Here is a 16,145-nt window from a genome sequence, read left to right on the forward strand (position 1 = left end):
GCAGCATCTGTGAAGGAGAAGACAGAGTTAACGTTTCGGGTCTGGTGTTCTGAGGAAGGGTCACCGGACCCGAAACGTTAACTCTGTCTTCTCCTTCACAGATGCTGCCAGACCTGCTGAGCTTTTCTAGCAACTTTGTTTTTGTTCATAAAGATGAAGTCTGACTTCTGGTCCCTTGTAAATCTTCAGTAAAAGGCAAAAGATTTAGGTGATCTGAAAGTATTCTGGTCTTCCAGATACAAAGGCCAGTATTCAATCGGTCTTTCTTGTCATGTTAATAATTTGTGCATTGGAATCACCCCCCACCCCCCGCCACCCCAGCGAGTCCTGGATCATCACCTAGGAAAATCCTCAATGTCTGAGCACAATCACATTTAGATGCGCACACCACCATCTTTGGAGTTCTGCCCTTGATGAACAGAATAGAGAGGCATTGCTGGCAGCTGAACGGCCTTAAATTCTTCAATTTGATATAGTCTTAGGGCTAAAGGAATCAAAGGATATGGGAGGAGCGGGAAAGCGAAAACAGTGCCCTGAGCTGAATGATCAGCCATGATCAAATTGAATGGCGGGGCAGGCTTGAAGGGCCAAATGGCCTAGTCCTGCTCCTATCTTCTATGTTTATCCTTCTACAGAAAAGTGAAGGTTGAAGGTGATCTTTAAAATTATGAAGTGGCTCGGTGGGGTAGATATCGAGAAACTGGCAGGCAGAGGAAATAGATGTCACCAACAAGTAGAACATTCTGAAGAAGGGTCACTTGACACAAAACTTGAACTCTGCTTTCTCTCTGCTAATGCTGCCAGATCTGCTGAGTTTTCCCAGCTATTTCTGATTTTGTTTCTGATCTCCAGCATCTGCAGTTCTTTGGTATTTTCTGTTTACCGGATACTCCTTTCTGGATGAATTTGAAGTCGCATCTTATATGGGTTTGACACAACTCCCTGGATCTTACGCTTTACACCTATTTTATAAAACTCAGAATCCAAAGGGCTTTACTCCTTTTCTCTGACTAGCAGCTTCTATTATTCGAGGGCTGTCAAATCATAGCTTACTGCATTATTTCACGACCTGGGCAGGGGCCATGTCTATTTCGGCCGGACAGAGATCAAACCCCATGTTCCTGACGTTATTCTGACCAATACGCCTTGGCTAACTGAGCTAACCACCTCTCCACTTGCTTTTATCTGCCGTTGTTAACCTGTTCTGCCATCTCCAAAGATACAAGAACCCACCAGGTCTCTCTGTTCCTGCCCTGGTTCCCCCACCTTTAAATGCTTTCCTATGGCGCCTGTCCTTTCTCCAATGTTTCATGAAAGAACAACAGTGAGGATTCTTGCGGAAATTTCATCCCATGATACTAACGGGTTGACCTTTCAGCTGAACACTGGACAGTAGGACTGTCATTTCAGGGAGGTTTACTAGGAACAAAGGAAAACGCTACCGAGTCTGGAAACTGATTGGTTTGCTATGGTACCGTTTGAGAATTTGTGGATTACGAGTCGTGTAAAGACCATCACTGCTAAAACTCAAGCCTCGGTTACCAAGAACATTTAGAACCAACGGTCAGAAAACCATGTCTCGTCAATATTGTGCTTTACATTTTGTGGTGGAGGGAGAACTTTACATAAAACTGGAAAATGTGACCACAGTTTCGTTTGAAATCAATTGTCTGCAGTCTATCACTGAAGGGGTTAATTGGCATTTCTTCTCAAATCATTCCCTTTTTTTGTACTGACAGTGCAATCAAGCCTATTCATGCAGGTCTGTCTCCCGGATTCAACAGAATTAGAACCTCTGGTTTCTCATCTGCATCATTAAAAGAAGTAGCATGTACTGGATTGCCCACTGAAATGATGCTTTCTTCTAAAGCTGACAGACACAAAGTCCCAGCACCTTGAATCGGCACTATCTGAATAGACAGCTAATGATAATGGAGCCCTCCCACAGCTCTTGTCTCAAACATTCTGATAGTAATTTCAAGTTCTTTTGTATCTCTAGCTCTCTTTATTCAACCCCCGTTTGCTTACAGAACCTCTGGAACGAGTGTTAACTCCTTCAGTGTTCTGCCTCTTTATTGCCGTATCTTGGTTGAGTGGCTGTAGCTGAGTTGGCAGTGCCTTCGCCTCTGGGTTAGAAGGTTGCAGGTAAGTAATGCATTCCGGAGCAGGGAACATAAAATTCAGGCTGATGCTGCAGTGCAGTCCTGACAGAATGCTGCACTGTTGGAAGTGCTAGCATTCAAAACAAAATTCAAACTGCCTTAGGAAAACTCAAGAGGTCACATGTCACGAGTTTGAAGAAGAACAGGGAAGTCCCCCTTACACCTGGCCAATATCTGCCCTTCAATCAACATCATAAAATAGATGTTCTAATTCTTATTATACAATCGCTTGTGGGAATTTGCTTGCAAATTGGCTATTGTGTTTCCTATATCACTAAAGTTAGTATACTTGAAAACTACTTAAACAATTGTTGGAACAAGGGATATACAAGGGGTAACAGCTGCCACACTCAGCCTTTTGGGTTTGCTCTGCTATTCAATAAAATCGTGGATGATCTGATCTCAACTCTACATTTCTGCATACCTGCCGATAGATTCTTGATTACTAAGGAGATGAAAAAATATCTACCTCTGCCTTAAAAATATTTGAACATTCTCCCTCCACTGCCTTTTGAGGAAGGGAATTTCAAAAGACTCATCAGCCTCTGGCAGAAAAAGTGTTTCTGCATCTCTGACTTAAATGGCTAGCCTCTTATTTTTAAACTTTGACCTCAAGGGCTAGATTCTCCCACAAGTCAAAACATCCTTTCAACACCCACCTGGTCAAGTCCCCTCAGAATTTTACATGTTTCAATTAAGTCACCTTTGACTCTTATAAACTTCACAGGATACAGATCCAGCCTGTCTAGCCTTTCCTCACAAGGCAATCTGCTCATTTTTGCATATTAATCTTGTGGATCTTCTCTGAACTGCTTCCAAGGCATTAACGTCCTTCCATAAGTATAGAGACCAGTACTGTACACAGTATTCCAGCTGCAGTCTCACTATTGCCCTGTCTAACTGACGCATAACCTCCTACTCTTGCATTCAATTCCCCTCGCAATAGACCATCATATTTTATTAGCTTTCTTGATTACCTGCTGTACCTGCAGACAAACCTTCTGTTACTCAGACATTAGGACACCCAGATCTCTCTGCATCTCAGAGCTCTGCAGCCTATCAGCATTTAGATAACATGCCCCATTCATACTTTCTGCCAAAATGGATAATTTCCTACTTTCCCACATTGTACTCCATTTGCTAGATCTTTGCCCTCTCACTTAACCATCTATACCCCTCTGTAGGCTCCTTTAGCCCTCTTCACAACTCACTTTCCCACCTATCTTTCTGATATCAACAAATTTAGCTACCTTACCTTGGATCACTTAATTCAAGTCATTTATATAAAAATTGTGAAGAGTTGTAGCCCCAGCACCAACCCCTGTGCGCCACCACCTGTGACATCCTGCCAGCATGAAGTGCTTTGATTGTGACCAACTTTCAGTTACCTTGAGATGGTGAAAGGCACTATATAAATGTGAGTCATTCTTCTCCTTTTAACGTATATAGAGCACTGTGATAAGTGACAGTAGCAAATTTCACAAGTATAGAGAAACCTGGAGCTGAAATCTACACCGAGATTAATGATTTTTGTTTCAGGAAAGGGCTAATTTTACTCATCATCGTCATCATATACTGGCAGTATTATTTTATTACAGAGGTCTGACTGATCCTGTGGGTATACAGTACTAAAATTTGACACCAGAACCATTATTAAACATGTGTTTTGGCCACTTAAATAAAACCCTCTGGTTCTGTGCAAATGGAATGGGAAAAACCTGGAAGTTTAGCGGGGTTTGTGAAATGGGCCCATTATACACTCTTCCCAACCTTCCACTGGAAGATCAAGTGGGATCTACAACAGGCACATGGTCTTCCAATGCTCTTTTAGTGCCACCCGAATTGAATGTCCCATCCGGTGTTTCTTAGAAAGGGGTAGGATGGGTGGGAGGGCACAGATAGAAAACACAGGCGACATCGTTTTGCCAAATAAAGTTTGGGATGTTTTACTCTCAGCTGCTGGGGAAAACCTACAGGAACAATCAGTTCTGTGCTGTCATTTCTTTCCACAGCACTCGGTGCTAAAAGTTAAAGCGGATTCCCTTGGCTATGGTCCAATAGTCATAGTAAACATGGCAGCATCTGAAAATTGAGGATGGCAGTGCCAATAGCCATTCTTCAAATGGAGCTGAGCTTTGCCCCTTTCAAACATCACGTTCAAAAGAATCACTGATTGGTACCTGCCTATTAGACATCCTTCATTGCATGGCAATAAAAAGAAGTGCAGCTTGACAAATTGAATATTGCATTTTTTTTTACAGGGGCCGGTGAACAGATTTGGAATAAAATCTAGATTATTGAACATTAATATAGCTAGCTTAAATCAGGCAATAAAGTTTTGAAGAAGCTGGGTAGGCCATACTGAAAATTAAAAACAACCAAAATTAAATACTGCTGCTCTTTGAATATTTTCTTTTCTCATGCAGAAGGCTCTTTCGGAGTACAGAAACTCTTCTAAGTTCAGAAAAGTCTTCAGGCATTTCCACAGTGACACAATATGTTATAAGTAACAGGAGCATGGCACCTCCCATTGGTAAGGAGACACATAGCCTCTCTGAACCTACCACCTTCACACCCCCAGAGGTGTGGGAAAACAAACAGCCCCAACTGCTGACCTGCAAACAGGAACCAGGGGCGTAGAATGTAGTGAAAGAAAAGAGTATGTGGCTGAGACTCCATTGATCTGGCAGTGTCATATTGTTTCACTGTTTACTTGTTAAACTATTAACGTGTTCAACATAATGCTAACTGCAAGCCCAGTATTAATACCAGTCGAACTTGTTTCTACTTGACGTTTTCCTTGATTTTTGCAAACTTGATCTATGGTTCATTCTACTCACCCTGTTGGAATCAATCCTTGGTCTTGAGCTGTAGATTGGTGGTGGGATGTTGAAGGCCTGTGGGACCAGGTACTCCTCCGCATCCATTATGTCTTCCAGCTCCTCTTCGTCCAGCAGGCTCTGGAAGAACTTGCTATCATTCGGGCTCGGCAGCTTCATATGGTCATCTCCCTGTAACAAAGGGAGTGTTTTTTTTCTGTTTTAAAAAGCTGCGCAAAGTTGTACCTGTCTTGGCCCTGGCAGTATGGGCATATTTGAGCTCCCTGCTTTAAAAGATCAACCTGAATATGTCCTGGGTAGGCCCCTCCTGAGACCAGGGCTTCAGTCTATGGCCAGGTGAGAAACACATGACAGACTGGATCAGTTGGTTGGCTGCCCAACTCAATAAACTGTCACAGTCATAAAACTGAAATCAAGATCAGACTGCTGCACTCGTACTGACTCAAGGGTATTGGGGAAGAGTCAAGGAAGCCACATGGAAGATACTATACATTCTGAATGATAAATATGAAAAGTGAAAGTTCAAATAATGCAAGGATCCTAGTTTGTATCAGATCTACATCAAGAACTCACGGATTACCAGCTATAAAGTCCTATTAAACACACAGTTCACCAAATAATCCATTTAACCCGAGCAGTAGTGATTGCCTTCCTGAATATCATTAATTGTTTGTGAATCTTCTCCAAATAAAACAGATATATGCGTGCAGTCAGTCAGATTCAACAGACTTCAGATTCTCTCATGTTGGATTCACACTGGTTTTGGATGTGTTGGCATTTTGAGGTTGGAGTTCAGAGGATGTGATTACTAAAGGTCATTTTGTGGGCTGAAAGAATGTGAATTTACAGCATCGGAACACTTCTCATGTCACTTGACATAAAATACATCATTTTGAGATGCAGTTGGTATTGTTATGTTATCAAATGCAGTAGCTACTTGTGTACAGGAAGACTACAGAAGCAACCACAGCAGTTAATCTGCACTTGGTTACAGGTCTTCCCGAAGGCCCAAAAATTAAACAGGATCTTTTGGACGCAAAAACACTAATAGGCAGATATTAGAAGTTTTTCAAGATCATTTTTCTCAATTTACTAAGAAATAATCTACTGCACTCCAATAGCAAATGGTTCTGTTTGCTTTTCACGTCATTTTTAGTAATTTAAAAATCAGGTTACTCACAGGTGGCAGATTGACAGGGTCATTAAAAATGCTTATTCCTTTGGTAAATGCACAGCTGTCTGGATAAAACTGCTCCTAGCTACTAATGCATCAAGGATTTTTTTTTAAAGCAAAAATTACAGAGTTTGCAGTCGACAAACTGCTAAGTGACTTTGAGTGAAAACTTCAGAGAAAATAAATCTTTCTTGAGACAAGCAAATAATATTCTCAGCGCCGTTGTGCTGCTACGAAGTATTAACAGAGTCTGCTGAACTCAGAATTCTTCACTGAAGAACTGCCTTACCCTGGCTTCATCTTGCCATGAGGCTGCAGAAACTAAAAACAGGTGACACTGCATCTCTTGTAATGATGGATATTAGGTCCGTTAGCACGTTGCACAGTCAGACTTAACCCTCTAATGAACGAAGCATAACTGAGGGTGACCCACAAAACAGAAACATTGCAACCTCATTTTTCACCGGCTGGTATGAGTAATCTTCTAATCGATCCTTTTGCTATTTCCACTACTGCAAACACATTGCAATCAGTGCAAGGCCAATTATTGCAATCATGTTGGCCAGGAATCCTCTTCTGGATACTTCATGGGGCAGAGATGGCAATGGGTTTCGAACAAGGCCCACACCCCTTAAGATAAGCCCAGTCCTGTCCTTGTAAAACATCCATTCAACACCTGAGGTCAACTTTTTTCCACCTAGTCTCTAACTGAGTTCCAACTACTGCTTGGACTGGCACTGAGTCAGGATTGTCCTGGAGACCTGCTTGAACTGCACCTCTCAGCCCAGCACCTGCAAGTACTTATTCTGTCACTTGGGGGTGCTCTTGAGTCATTGTTGGTGACATGGAAGGAAAGGGTCTGAAATCCCATTCCACAATGACAACACACAACAATTTACAATAGTGAAGGCACTTTATAAATGTACATTCTTATTCCACATGGCACAGTGTATGATTCAAACAGTGGTCTCTCCTTGTTTGAATGAGCTGCTAAAGGTGTAACAAACCCGCAAAGTACTGTCGTCCATGCTCTATTTGGCAGTTAGGAGCAAATCTTAATGCAGTAACGATATTAGGGACAGATTTTAATGCAGTCAGGTTATTAGAGACAATTGTTAATGCTAAGGGTACTAGAACTGATTTCAATGCAGTAAGGGTATTCAGGACAGATTTTATTCCAGCAAAGGTATAAGGGGCAGTTTTAATGTATAAAGAGGATTGGGAACAAATTTTAATGCAGTTAAGGTATTAGTGACAGATTTTAATGCAGTCACGGTATTAAAGACAGATGTTAATGTGATAAGGGTATTAGGGACAGATTTTAATGCAGTAAGGATTTTAGGGACATATTTTTGATGCAGTAAGGATTTTAGGGTCATATTTTAATGCAGTAAGGCTATTGGGACAGATTTTAATGCAGTATGGGTATGAGGGACAAGGTATTAATGTGTTAAGGCTATTAGGGACATATTTTAATGTGGTCAGGTTATTAGGGCCAGATTCTAATGCAGTAAGAGTATTAGGGAAAGGTGTTAATACAGTGAGGATACTGGGGACAGATTCTAATTCAGTGAGGCATTGGTGACTAATTTTAACGGTGTTAGGGTCATATTTTAATGCAGTATGAGTTTTTAGGATTGATTTTAATGCATTTAGGATATTAGGGGCAGACGATAAAACAGTAAGGTTATTAGGCATAGACTTTAATGAGGTGAGTGTATTAGGGTTAGATGCTATAGCAGTGAGGGTATTACAAGCAGAATTTAATGTGGTAAGGGTACCTCAAAAGATTTTAATGCAGTAAGATTAATAGGAAAAGATGTAGTAAATGCATTAGGGACAGATTTTAATGCATTAAGGGAATCAGGGACAGATTTTAACACAGTTGGGGTATTAGGGACAAGATATCAATATTCTAAGGTTATAAGGCACATGTTTTAACGCAGTAAGGTTATTAGGGATAGATGTTAATGCAGTAAGGGTATTAGGGACAGATTTTAATGCAGGACATTTGTTAAGTGTCATTGCTGTTTGGATATAGATCAGTTATGAATGGGGCTAACAGGTTTGAAGGACTGAATGGTCTCCATCAATTGCTGTGAGCCATTTGCAAGGGAAGGGGAGGCAGCTGGGCTAGAAGTGGTCCAGCGTCACTCTGGGCCCTGGTGAACTACTTGATGATTGCAATCTGACAATGCCAGCTCTATAAATAGAGCAGAGGAAAAGAGCACGTTCCAGTGCTGATCACCAGACTGATGTTTAACAGGAATAAGCTGGAGGAACTTTTTTTTTCAGTTTTTAATCATACAATAATTCCAACAGCGAAGCTGAAATCAAATTAAACTGACCTGAATTACCAAGTACCTCTGTGGATCTCGAGCCATTCGAGAGAATTCCGCTGCCAATTCTTTGAACTTGGGTCTGCTGTCGGCATCAATCATCCAGCCTGGGAGAAAGGAGAACAGCAACTTACAGGACAGTAAGAACCCTTCCTCACCTGGTCATGGATGACCAGTTTAAAAACACACACACACACACACATTAGGACCAAAACAAGATGTAAAAATAAAATTTCACAATTCCTACAGCAAACATTCAGCAATGCTGGGTGATATTTTCTTTGCAGTTTGATATCACCTTTAAGTCTTCAGTTCCTTGCTCCATTGTGCCTTCAGCTTCCTCGGTCCCGATTTCTGGAATTCCCTCCCTTACCCTCTTTGCACTCTAACCCTGAGTTCTTGACTATGTTGAATGTACTATGCAAATGCAAATTGTTGTTCTCCTTGTCCTTCAAAAATGAAACATATATTTCATGTGAAGTCAGCTTTAAAACTGTTACATCGTCTGTACCACTGTGGGGTTGACTTGACCCTTTGAGATTTTTAACTTTGTAAAACAGCCTCAATTTTACAACGGCGTGAAGGGATGGGTGGGGGTGTCGGAGTGCAGGTTGAGGGAGAGAACATGCCAGGGAAGGGCAAGAAGAATCTGTGATGCCCTCAGCATGAGGCTCGGGGTAACCAATATAGCCACGTCTCACCACCACACTGGCGAACAGGCTCTCACGAGCTGTCAAGGATGTAGCGCGAGCAGCAGTTTGCAGAAGAACAAGCAGAATGGATGAGCAAGGAACAGAAAGCTTCTGGAAGTTAACAGGGCATTAGTGATGAGAGTGTTGTGGGGAAAACAAGAGTGGTCAAAGCTATGGGCATTGTATTTGAAAGCATGAAGTTTTCAATAAATAAATTAATAGCCCAAGTGGATATTAATGGCTTTCTAAGAACTAAATATTATGGGATACTTGATTTGTAGAAGACTTAGTTAAATTGGAAAAGGTGGAGGGGTAGCCCTGACAGCAAATTATGGGATAAAGGTAACAGAGAGGAGGGACCTTAGCCTAGAAAATTTATCTGTAGAATCAGTTTGGATGAAGCTGTGGAACAGCAAGGGCAGAAACGATTGATGTGAGTAATTGATAAACCCCTATCTGCAGATGTAGTTTTAGAGAGAGTATAAATCAGTAAATAAGAAGTGTATATACTAATAAACATGAGAGACGTTTGTTGCTATACAGACTATGAAGTTCACATTTGCAGTAATAGAGTAGAAAATGAGTTCATTGACTGTATTAAGATAGTTTTGAGTTCAATATGCCAAGGAGCAAACTTGGGATCAGGATATTATATATTTAGGAATGTACAACAATAAAGAATTAATCAATAACCTTTTAGTAAAGGAGCCTCTGGACAAGGGTGATCATAACATAGTAAAATGTTAAGTTACATCTGAGATTGATTTAATTTGGACAGACACTAGGATCTTAGATCTAAACAAAGACATCTACCCAGGTGTGAGAAGTTACTTGGCCAAGATAAACCAGGAAACTATATTAAGTGCTATGGTTGTGGATAAGCATAGGCAAAACATGCAAGGTATTAATTCATAATTCACAACTACTATACATTCCTTGAGGAGTAAAAATTGCACAAGAAAAGTAGTCAAACTGTGGCTAACAAAATAAGTTAAATATCATGTTAGATTAAAGGGAGAGCCTTATACTAAAGCCTGAGAGTTTTAGCATTCATCAAGGGATAACTGACAAATCAATGAAGTAAAAGAAAGAACACCAATGTATACCAATGAGGGCCATAAAAACACATTGCAAAAGCTTCCATGTTCTAAAAGCTTCTGTAGGTATGTAAAAAAAGAGTTTAGTGTGGGTGTCTGGGAGGCAGAAAATAGGAAAAATCTTAATAGGGATTAAGGAAATGATAGATATTAATCAAGTACTTTTAACTTGTCTTCACAGTGAAAGACAAAAAAAACTGAAACAAATGGCGAACTAAGGGTCTAAGGAGAACGAGGAATCGAAAGAAAACAATTTTACTGAATAAGTAGTTCTGGAGAAATTAGTGGCACTCAAAACCATCAAACCGCATAGGCCTCAGGCCTATATCCTAATGTAGGTGGCTCGAAAGATAGTGGATGCATTAGAAACGGTGTTCTGGAATTCCTTAGATTCTGGAACATTCTACATGGATTGGAAAGTAATAAACAAAACCCTGCTATTCAGGAAAGGAGGGTGAAAGAACAGGGGGAGCTTTTAGGGCAGTCCATCGGGCATCAACAGGAGGGAAAATGTAGGAATCACTTAGAAAATCATAACAGGGTTCGACAGAACCAACACAGATTTACAGATGCTGTAGCTTCCAGGACTGTCACTGAGTTCATCTTCTCAGGAGGTCTTCCCTTCACAGTTTTCTACCTCAAAGACCCCAACCATACACAGCCTGCTTCTAGCTCCTTCCCAAAATCAACAAACAGGACTGCCTTGGCAAATTCATTGTTTCAGCTGCTTCTACAACCAATTAACTTATTTCTTCCCATCTTGACTCCATTTCTTCCTCCTTGTTCAGTCTCTTCTGACTACCGATTCTATTGATGCTTTATGTTGCTTCTTCAATTTCCAGTTTTCTGGCACAAGCCACCCTTCTGCTCACCATGGTTGTGTAATCCCTCTACATGTCCATCCCCCATCAGGATGGTCTGAAGGATGTTTGTAAAGAGACCCCACCATCCACTCTCCTCCTTCACCTGTCTGAACTTGTTCCCACTTAGAACAACTTTTCCTCTAACTCTCTCAATTTTACACGGTCAAAGGTGTGGCCATGGGTATTCACATGGGTCCCCGTTATAGCTGTCCCTTTGTCAGGTATGTGGATCATGCCTTGTTCCAGTCCTACTCGGGCTCCTAGCCCCAACTCCTTTCCTGGCACATCCGTGCTGCTTCTTGCTCTTGTATGAAATTGGAAAATTCACTAGTTTTGCTTCCAATTTCCATCTTTCTCTCATCTTTACCTGGTCAATCGCTGACCCTTCCCTTCCTTGACTTCACTGTTTCCATGCTTGGGACAGGCTGTCCACCAATATTCATTACAAACCTACTGACTCCCACAGTTACACTGACTACATTCCCTCATAAAGACTCCATTCCATGATTCCAACTTCTCCGTCTGTATCATCTTTGTTCTGATGATGCCAGCTTTCACAGAGGTGCCTTCAACATGCCCTCCTTTTCCCTCAATGAGGATTACCTCCACTCCAGGACTCTCAGCCATGTCTGTCCTCACCTTTCCCTTTCCTTCCTAGAACAATTATAGGGTTCCTTTTGTCTTCACTTTCCACCCCATCAGTCTCCACATTCAAAGGTTCACCCTCTGCCATTTCCAACACATCCAGCAACCTTGAAAACATATAACCCTCTCCTCCACCATCAGTATCCTGCAGGGGCCATTCCCCCTGTAACACCCTGGTGCACTCCTCCAGAGCTGACAAGGTTAACAAGCTCCAACTGATTGGGCACAGCAAGGAACAGTGCTTGGACCTGATCTATTTTCAATCGATATGAATGACTTCAATTAGGTGCTGTGTCCAGGTTGCAAGGAAGATACAAAACGATATGGACAGGTTAATTGATTGGCTAAAAGCATGGAAGATTGAATAGATGGAGATGTGTGAAATTATCTACTTTGGCAGAAAAGAACAGAAAGACAGAATATGTTTTAAATTGTGAGAGATTGTGAGATGTTTGAAATTATCTACTTTGGCAGAAAAAAACAGAAAAGCAGAATATGTTTTAAATTGTGAGAGACTGTGAGATGTTGATATTCAGAACCACATGGGTGTCCCTTTGTAGTAATGCAACATGAAAGTACAACAAGGAAAATAAATGGGATGTCAGCCTTTATTGCAAAGGGATGGGTCTGCATAGTTATGCAGGGCCATGATAAGACAAAACCTGGAATACTGTGTGCAGCTTTGGTCTCCTTACCTAAGGAAGGTCATATGTGCCCTAGAGGGAACACATTGAAGGCTCACTACACTGATTCCCAGGATGAGCAGATTGCCCTGTGAGGACAGACTGTGTAGACTAGGCCTATATTTCCTGAGGGCTAAAAGACTGAGAGGTGATATAATTGAAACATATAAAATTGTCGAAGGTTTGACAGGGTTGGTGCTGAGAAAATGTTTCCGCTGACTGGGGAATCTAAAACACAGGGTCATAGTTTCAGAACGAGAGGCGGGCCTTTACGACTGAAAGAAGGAGAAACTATAATCTTTACAGTTCTCTATAATGCAGAGCGGTGGTTGCTCATGCATTGAGTATATTCAACAGATAGTTTGATAGTATCCAAAACTATAAGGGAATCAAAGGAATATAAGGTAGGGTGGGGCTTATGTCGAAGATTAACCATGATTTTTGTGGAGTACTCTGAAAGAGCTGAACAACCTGCTCCCATTTCTTATGTTCCGAAAACTTGGGGGAAGCTCAGGGGAGGGTCGGAAAACTCATAGGACGGGGAAATAAGATTGAGGAGCTCAGACCCATGGTTTCATCATGGTAACAATTGACATCTGGCTCACAACAAAATCTGAATAACATTAAATACTGAAATTGTACCACTTCTACAACAGTCAGGTACAGTTGAAAACATGACACGTGGCTTCGAGACCCATATTATAAGAAGCCTGCATGTCAGCAAGCTCTGGTCAGTTTGCAATCGAGTAAAAGCTTTGGCCAAGACCCCCAGTTACAGATTCTACTAACTTTTTCTCATCATTTGTTGCAAAGAAACCAGCATTTCCTTGAATTAGCACAGTAAAAACAGAACATTAGTCAAGCAGGCAGCTCTCTGACTAGATGGTGAAAATAAATAATTTTACAAAGACTGCAGGGCACAATGAAGCTTTCAATTATAAAAGATATAATTTAAATTATAATATTTTGCCTGAACACTGACATGCATATGGAGTGTCGAACTATGCCATACTGATGCAAAAATGTATTAAAATGGATTCTTCATTTCAAGGAAAGTAAAGACTGAATATTAAAAGGAAATGGCAAAGACTATGATGAACTTCAATAAAATTGGAATTCAGCAGAATAAAGGGCAGTGGCTTCTGAGAATAAAGTGGTTCATTGAAGCTCTATTGCTGAAATTGTTATGTACAGCAAAGGATTTATTTGCTGAACACTAGCAGCATCAGTTAACAGCTTTCACAAAACCAGTGTTGAGTGAATTACTGATTGCTTATTTGCTTCACACCATGTGTGGTATTAAGTGCAAGCTGGCCAGATCCCTCTTGGTGTGTGCCATCCCACCAATACTCAACCACAATGTCAGTACTGGTGTCGCATTTGGCTTCAAACCGATTTTAAGCACTAGGAAATACGTGTCAGGATTCTGTTTCCATTGGCAACAGGATCAACAGCCACAGGATAATGATTCAAGATAATTAGCAGGACATCTTGTAGTGAAATGAGGACTTTTGGTCTGGAATGCACTTTCTGAACAGCTGGTGGAAGGAGATTGAGTTGTAACTTTTAAAGGGCATTGGATAAATACTTGAAAAGGAGAAACAAAATTGCGGGGTCAGAGCAGGTGAGTGGGAGTAATCAGATAGCTCTTCCAAAGAGCTGGCGCAGACAAGATGGCCCAATGGCCTCCTTTTGAACTGTTTCATTCTAATATTCCCACTGCCGCTGGGTAAGCAATGTGCAATGCTGGGAAGTGGATGTCAGACTCATAGTCATACAGCGTGGAAACAGACCCTTTGTTTGGCTTTCTAGGAAATGCTTGCGATCATGCTGCAAATGGAACTAACACTACGTTTTCCTTTTTGAACATTCTGCATCTAAAGGAGACACGATCAGTGACATCAACGTGAACACAATTCTGTTAATGAACCTGGGAAAAGTGATGCACCCACTGAGCCTTCATGCCACTGAATATTTCAGATACTTCTACAAGCATGAGATAGGGGAACACTACAATACTAAGCAGTGGGTGAAGGGGTGTTTGGAAAGGGACCAGGAAGGAGATTTAATGAGTGACCTTTTTTTGAAGGAGATAGAGAGTAGCTTTGTAAGAGAATTTTGTAAGTGAGGGGGTTGATCAGTGAGCAATGCCTTTTTCAATGGGAAGCAGCAGCAAAGAGATCATGCAGAAAGATGCATTTAAGATATATGTACACATTTGGAGAGAGAGAGAGTATGGAGATGAGGTTTATTTTATGAGGTTGTGGAATGAGAAAGAAAAACCTTGGGATATGAACCAGATTTTAAACTGCATCTTAGCTTCAAAATTGGAGTTGTTGAGAATTAGTTCCCCTGTGACCATCACCTGCTTTCAATCCTTGAACAAAAAGCACCCTTTACTCTTTGGGAGACTTCAATTTAAGTCTTTGTTATCCTTAGGGAGTTGTTGCAAGATCTGGGCACTTTGTTTGACGGTCATCAATGCTGCTGTCTCTGTTTGGGACATGTAAATGAGGTCAGCTCAATCACATCAGTGTGCAGATGAGCCTGTGGTCTGTTTACACATGCAACATACAACACTATTCAGCTCCAGCCAGATGGGCACCAAAGCACCTAAGTTTAAAGAGCCACTCTTCAACAACGATGGAGTTATGAGGTTCCCTTACATTTCACCATCACCATGTAGACATCAATGGTACAGATTGGTGGTTGTGGAAGGCGCTCTCCTTTTTCCAAGATGTCTGGTATTTCACGGGCTGGAATCCCATCGTATGGCTTCCCGCCAAAAGTCATCAACTCCCAAATCGTGACTCCTGCAAGGAAACGGACCAAAACAAAATCCATTTGTTACTCACTGTGCGTCTGAGCCCAAGAGCTGGATTCAGAAAGAGCAAGGGAAATCTGAGAACTGGAAAAGACAGCTGTCATCCAGCCGACAATCCACAAATCCTTGCTGCACACACTCAATGTTCACAGTCGAGAACCTACCATAGCTCCACACGTCACTTTGATGAGTGAACTTCCGATAGTGAATACATTCCAAAGCCATCCACTTAATTGGCATCTGCAAGGACACGGTGAAAGATATTAGTGGAATCCTCATAAATGCTCCTATGTAACTAACACAGAAAGAAGTATTGGATGCTTTATTTCATTTATTCTGCATTGATTAAATCTATGTCTTTTCCTGCTAACTTTCTCCATTTCAACTCCCTCTGGGTCACTGTGATATGAGAAAGCCGGTTGAAAAAGATGGTTAATAAAAAGATCCTGGGCTTTATAAAGGGGAACACAGTAAAAAAGTTACGAAGAACATTCATAAAACAGTGCTTCAGCCTCAACTTGAGTCGTGTGTCCAATTTTAGGCAACACAATGGATGGAAGTGAAGGTATTAGCGGGGACACAGAAAAGATTCATGTGAAAGGTTCCAGATATATGGACCTTCAGTCATGAGGATAGACTGGAGAAGTTGAGAATAGTATACAAAAACAAAGTTGCTGGAGAAACTCAGCAGGTCTGGCAGCATCTGTGGAGGAGAAAACAGAGTTACCGTTTCGGGTCCGGTGACCCTTCCTCAGTTCTGTGGAAGGGTCATCGGACCGGAAACGTTAACTCTGCTTTCTCCTTCACAGATGCTGCCAGACCTGCT

At 41.4% G+C, this 16,145-nt stretch overlaps 1 protein-coding gene across 1 annotated transcript in view; it reads right to left on the minus strand.

The window, feature by feature from the left end:
* The window catches only part of LOC109910936 (receptor tyrosine-protein kinase erbB-4-like), a 690,251-nt gene that overhangs the window by 11,113 nt on the left and 662,993 nt on the right, over positions 1-16,145 (minus strand). The window contains exons 25-28 of the mRNA XM_048598686.1: positions 15,484-15,559; positions 15,162-15,308; positions 8,525-8,622; positions 5,003-5,173 (exon numbers count right to left, since the gene is read on the minus strand). Of these exons, the coding sequence (XP_048454643.1) occupies positions 5,003-5,173; positions 8,525-8,622; positions 15,162-15,308; positions 15,484-15,559 (492 nt within the window). The remainder of the gene's footprint in view (positions 1-5,002; positions 5,174-8,524; positions 8,623-15,161; positions 15,309-15,483; positions 15,560-16,145) is intronic.

This window comes from Rhincodon typus, chromosome 7 (assembly GCF_021869965.1).
Source record: "Rhincodon typus isolate 14 chromosome 7, sRhiTyp1.1, whole genome shotgun sequence".
Lineage (NCBI taxonomy): Eukaryota > Metazoa > Chordata > Chondrichthyes > Orectolobiformes > Rhincodontidae > Rhincodon > Rhincodon typus.